This window comes from Epinephelus moara, chromosome 24, assembly GCF_006386435.1.
Source record: "Epinephelus moara isolate mb chromosome 24, YSFRI_EMoa_1.0, whole genome shotgun sequence".
NCBI lineage: Eukaryota > Metazoa > Chordata > Actinopteri > Perciformes > Serranidae > Epinephelus > Epinephelus moara.
This window is the reverse complement of record NC_065529.1, coordinates 28,224,074-28,230,461: the sequence shown is the minus strand read 5'-3', so window position 1 is coordinate 28,230,461 and position 6,388 is coordinate 28,224,074. Positions and strand designations below refer to the sequence as shown.

The following is a 6,388-nucleotide window of genomic DNA, read 5'->3' as shown; positions in this document are numbered from 1 at the left end:
AAATTATGGGTTGTTTTAATGTCATTGTTTAAATTGTATATGAAGTACTAATTTGGATAGAATGCGCTCAACCAGTGGTCCAGTGTGGTAAGTATATGGATTTAAGTTTGTGGACTCCACTCATATGTGACAGTCAAAACCATGGGCATTTATGTGCTGCTGTAACAGTCTCCGCTTACTTTTAAAGAGCCACAAGGAGACTAAGGTCAGTGTTCAAATTCATCTCAAAGGTGTTGGAGGGGGTTAAAGTCATTGTATGTTGCGGAAGGAGAAGAAAAGGCGGTCCAAGGCACTCTGATAATTAAAAAGCTTTATTAAACAGGCTAGTTCATATAGAACAGATAAAAATTACCAACATGTTTCGGCCTGAGTCGGCCTGAGTCAGGGCAAATCCTATTTGCAGATAAAAATTACCAACATGTTTCGGCCTGAGTCGGCCTGAGTCAGGGCAAATCCTATTTGCAGATAAAAATTACCAACATGTTTCGGCCTGAGTTGGCCTTCGTCAGGTTTGCCCTGACGAAGGCCGACTCAGGCCGAAACATGTTGGTAATTTTTATCTGTTCTATATGAACTAGCCTGTTTAATAAAGCTTTTTAATTGTCAGAGTGCCTTGGACTGTTTTTTCTTCTAATTCTTCATTATGCTTCCTCGCTGAGGACCAAAGAGCACCTGCAGCTTTTAACATTTCTTACCTTTTTGAACGCCACTGCCCTCCTTCCTTTGTCTTTTCATTGTATGTTGCATTTGGGTTTCCCCAGATCAAAGAGCCTAGGCCAAACCAAGGCCATAGCCATGAAGTTAATATTGCCGGGGGTCAGAATTAGAAAAATCATTTCCAATATTTCAATATTTTGGGAGAGGAGGAGGCATTTTGAGCATATTTGAGGGATGTGTCCCCCCCAGTTTATAGTATGATTACTGCCCTGGTCCAACCCTAAAAAACAGCCACACACAAGGATATGAGGTGTCCATATACTTTTGACTATATAGTGTACAATAGACCGTTTCAAACCAGACAACATAAACATTGTAAATGGGTCCCTTTGTATTTCCTGTTTGAATGTATGTTAATGCAGAAGCTGACAGGAAGTAAACAGGGACCAAAGTTGTTGCCCTAGCAACAGAATAGCAATGAAACGGTCCATACTGTTCTTTTTCAGTGTCAGTCAGACAGTATATTTATTAATTAATTTATTAATTTACAATACTCCTCTTCAGTGCTCTCCAGCTGCTGTTTCCCTCTTGTCCATGTGGTGGCGGTAGCTCACCTCGGTCTGTTCACCAGCTGCTAGACAAAAAGACGTAGAAGAAGAAGAACGTTGGTTAGCATAAACAGCTAGCGTATCTGTGTGTGTGTTATCTTCTACAGATTTAGCAACCCAGCAAGGCAAATTCAACAAACAACATTTCATACCCGCGAACACATCAAACCCACTTTCGGTATGTTGTTAACCAAATAAGCGGAAGCGGCAAACGCCATTTAGCATTTGGCAGCGTCAGTAAACGTTATTTTGTGAACCAGATAGAAACATGTTGACCTGGCTAATGCTAGGGACAGAGAGCTAAGTGTCTTCAGCTAGTGGTAATGTCAGCAGCCAGGACATAATGTGACACAGCAGCAAGTGAAACTAACGCACACAGGACCGTTTTTCTTAACGGTCCTGTCGGTTGAAGCTAGCTAGCCGTTAGCCGTCCTGTCCAGATAACCTATGCTAATGGTACCGAGCCCCCTAGACTCCAAGCAGAGCTGGCTAACGTTACTCAGGATTTTTGTTGCTTTTAAACAACAATTCTACCTGATAATAACGGTACATAGAGGGGTAGTCAGGGTTCAGACGTTGGTAGGCTTTGTATTGCATTAATTATAATATATACTGTGTGTATTGTTGCCTTGTCTGTTTGCACTGTCATGTACTGGCCTGCTACATTCTGGCATAAGGACATAGGACACATGACTCAAATCATAACCTAATTGTGGTCGACACCACCCTGGGCTTTGTCTTCTGTTTGTCCTCCTGTATATCTTTATTGTGTCTCTTATGTTGACATAAGCAAGATTTAATTATTGGCTACAGACGAATGGTATCTACTGTTTTAATTCTCATTGGCTATACTGTAGATACAAATGCACAGATTTTGCAGTGTAGTGTAGCCTATTTCTTTCCTTTGTCATACTTAAGGTGGAGTTAGTGTTCCTGTCTGTGGTGTCGCTCATATGTGATGTTCATTGAAGTTATTTTTTTCCTTTCCTTTCCTATGCTTGTGTTATAATATATTGCCCAAAATGACTCATTTTCCTGTGTCACTTCTCATAGGTTTCATATTCTGAAGGTCACTTTTCTCCTGGTACAGTAACACTGTAACACCACTGGCAGTCCTGTGACCCAAGAAAATAATGTGCTGCAGCTGAAGATGGGTGGTAGTGGCTCCAAATCCAAAGGATTTTGGCCTTTTTCTGGCTCAGGTAGTACGGACGATCCAACCAAAGATGGAAGCGAGCAGTCAATGGCGAGAGTACGAAGTTTCCCAGGCGCAACACCTTTTGTGTTTACTAGACGAAGGTAAATATATAGATAGTCTCAGCCTTTTTTTCAGATATTATAGCACTTACAGACTGATCCAAACATCATATTGCCTTGAATCCCCATATTGATGCTTCTCTTAGTTCCCAGTAGAGCAGAGTTTTTTTATTTGCTGTATTCAGTTATTAATTTGGAGATGAATTTGACCTCCCAGTCCCTTTTGCTTACAAAATGTTCCACAGAAAAATAGCTGCACATTGAGTGCATTTACATGGACATGAATAACCTGTTTATGAGGCTTATCCCGGTTATGATCATAAACAGGTTATTTATGTCCATGTAAACACACCTACTGATGTGATGGCGTCACACAAGCATAGAGTGCAAGCTTTAAACATCCCTCCCAACTTCGCTATAAAAGGTGAGCTACTGGGCGAAGTTGTGGGTATGAAGAGGACTATTGGAGTTCGCCAATGTGACTAATGTTCTTGGACAGAGCTTGAGAATATTGTGTAACATAGTGTATTACGTGCTCATTTAAAAAAGCTTTCAAAAAGACTGTCCATAAAGAGACGTACCCTGTTTGCACAGAAAACATTCCCACACATTCACACTCAGACTGTGCTTTTGACACTGGACAAAATGGAGCCATAAATTTACGATGTTTGCACAACAGTTCTGACCGATGCGCTGATGCTTTATACGATCCACTGATGCATTATACCATAAACCAGGGTTTGTCAGATCGGGTGACCCCTTCAGCCAGTGTTCATGATAATGTGTCCACTTTATCTTCATTCCTGTTGTTTTTATTTTACAGGCGTGGACACAAACATGGTGTATAGAAGGCACATTTTCTTTTCCCAGGATGGTGAAGGCGTGCCCCGCCCTACTTTCCATCTTACTGGCTAAAACTTGTTGCCTTTTTTTGGTGGGGTTGGTTAGGTTTAGACAAGAGGGGTGATATTTGCAAGGGTTGGGTAAGCTTGCCAGAGTAAGCCAATCAGAGTGGGGTGGGTCATTCCATCATCCAAGGAAAAATAAATTCCTGCTAATGTACACCACTGTTGCACTGAGGCGTTTGCTCACCATACTCCTCTAACCAAGGCATTTTACCTACATGCAGACAGCCGACTGAATGTTTTGATACAATCTGAACAAAATTCTGAGGTTTACTGAGCCGAGTCATAAGTAAACTAAGTGGCTTGTTGTGGTTTTATTGGCTTTCTCATTAAAGAGAAACTTTGGTGTTTTTTCAACCTGGACCCTGTTATCCTGTTTTTGTGTCCATGTGACTAATAGAGACAACTATTTTTAAAACTGGTCCAGCACTGAGGGAAGCAGCCGCAGCCACAGCAATGAAACATGCTGCAATGTGATCCCTACAGGCAATTCTGCACTATCAATTTATAATCATTAATGCTTGGTTTTGCCACTGACAAGCTCGGATTGTTATTCTAAGTATCTGACAACATGTTGGAAAGTATCCTACTGAGAAATGAAACATTTTTCCTCACCTTTCGCTGGTCTGTTTGTTTTTGTGATCAAGTCTCACCCAAGGAGAAGTCTCATTTTGAAATATTGCGATGTGGAAACATTAATGAGTTGGAGAGAGGACTTGCATTAAGAGTTTGTCGTGTTGGAGTACAGAAAGTTAAGCTTCGTGTTATCGAAAAGATTTTCAATGTCATGAATGTCATGAAGACCTCTCCTCGAGTAAGGCTTGGTTACACAAAGCCTGGATCAGCAAAAGGTGAAGAAATGCATTTAATTGTTGTTAGACACTTAAAACAACAATCTCAGCCTGTCAGTAGCAAAAACACACACTTTTAATGGATGTAAATTGACAGTGTGTGCACAGTTGCTTGTAGGGATTACTTTGCAGCCTATTTTGCTGCTGCAGACTGTAGCAGTCTCTCAGTGTTTTTTAAAAAAAAACTCCATGTCTCCATTAGGTACTTAGACACAAACGTGGGAAAATAAGGTGAGGGTCCAAAAATGCACGAGTTTCCCTTTAACTTACTCTCATTTTTTGTAACAAATAATGTTTGACATTCACGTCATCATATGTTGTCATTAAAAGTTAATGATAAAATACCTTACTGTAATATTTGTAGTACATCTTGTAATGTTGTCACTAACCTGTAGTTTTAGTGCCCTCTGAAGATTTGAGCATACACACATATGTTATTTATGAATGGATAATGAACTCAGTCTCTCTGCTGCAGCTCTATGTTCTTTGATGAAGATGGTGACTTGGCCCACGAGTTCTATGAAGAGACAATTGTGACAAAAAATGGACGTAAAAAAGCTAAGCTGAAGAGGATTCAAAAAAACCTAACACCTCAGGTGAGGAAATTATAATCTCAAAACTAGGGCTTCACTAGGGCTGGATATCGGTTGTTTCAGTCGATACCGTAAAGTTATTGATACCTTATGGCATCGTTATTTTTTAAATGATACCCAGCCCCAGGTTTAACTCACCAGCAGGAGCTCTCTGTGATATCAGTCCAAATAATTTAATCTCTTTTGTCTCCTCCCAGGGAATTATAAAGCTGGAGATCCCTTGCATCCATGTAGATTTCCCAGTTGTCCTCTGTGAAGCCTGATGATGCCTGAGCAGCGTCTCAGACAAGCCACTGTGTCAACTCCGTCCTGTGGTTTCCCCTACAGCTGGAAGCCTGAACCACCTTTTAAAACAACATGATCTCTTGATATATTTGATGCCCTTATGTGGACAGGCTGATGCAATGTGTGCTGAGCCTCTGCATGTGATCTGTTTTGGCTTGTGTGCAGTTAGACACAGAATAGGTCACCAGTGAGATCTAGAGGGGTGCCAAGTTGGCAAAACCCTCTCAGTTTACAGATCATGGTTTGTGTGCATGTACGTGTGAATGTGTGTGCAGACACGGGATGAAATGTGACAGAGTCTGGGATTTATCGCAGCAGATTGTTTTCTGGTATGATTCATTGAACTCTAGGAGTTTGAGGAGAACGTAACCAGTTCTTCCCTCTGTCACGGTCATAGCTAGTGCGGGAAAGTTTTAAGTGCACACTTTCTTTATCCTTTTTTTTTTTTCGACACCATCATGACTTGCTTTTTTATGCATGGAACAAGATCTGCTTATCAGTAAATAGCCTAGGGAGTTGACAATCAGTGGCCGTCAAAATCTGAAGTGGATTAATGTCATATGTTGGATGGACTGGCTTCAATGACCTCAGAGCCACACATGTACACAGCAGCAGTGAGTCTAATGAGAGATCCTGTTGTTTTGTTTGCTGCTTTGGCATAATATGTTTCACTTTTAATTTATTATAACTGTTTTTTAATTACAATATCAAATGCTAATCTGTGTCATGGTCCTTTTTTATATCAACACATTAAAGCTGAACAGTGTAATTAATGACCAGTGTGTAGGATTTAATGGCATCTAGCTGTGAGGTTGCAGATTGCAACCAACTAGATACCCTCCGCTTACCCTTCCCTTTCCAAGCATGTCGGACAGTGGTTCGCAGCCTCTTTTTGGGTCAAGGACTACTTAATTGATATATATGATGTCACGGACCCCACATTTGATAAGACTTTGCTTCAGGGACCTCCATCTAAAAAGATTTTGGTTGTTTATTTAGACCAGAATTGACCTTTTGCTAAGTCCCGCCTCTTTGTGATGGGCCAACAAGCTGTTGGAGTCAAGAAATATTATCGTATTTTTGGAAAAATGAAAGAGTGATTCCAGAAAGAAGCAGACAGAGGGGTCTACAGTCTGTGTTTGAAGGATATATCCAGGATGTCAAACTGACTCAGCAGCAACAACAGGTTAAAAAGACAAAGATAGTTAGAAGCTAAAGCCGAACTATAGGCT

The 6,388-nt window shown here is 40.8% G+C and overlaps 1 protein-coding gene across 1 annotated transcript; it reads left to right on the top strand.

Moving 5' to 3' along the window:
* The first annotated feature begins 1,297 nt into the window (after positions 1-1,297).
* Positions 1,298-5,874, top strand: tusc2b (tumor suppressor 2, mitochondrial calcium regulator b). Its single transcript, XM_050038949.1, has 4 exons — positions 1,298-1,443; positions 2,319-2,564; positions 4,754-4,874; positions 5,069-5,874. The coding sequence occupies exons 2-4, from the start codon at positions 2,416-2,418 to the stop codon at positions 5,132-5,134; spliced, it is 336 nt and encodes a 111-aa protein (XP_049894906.1). The 5' UTR covers positions 1,298-1,443; positions 2,319-2,415; the 3' UTR covers positions 5,135-5,874.
* Positions 5,875-6,388: the final 514 nt, after the last annotated feature.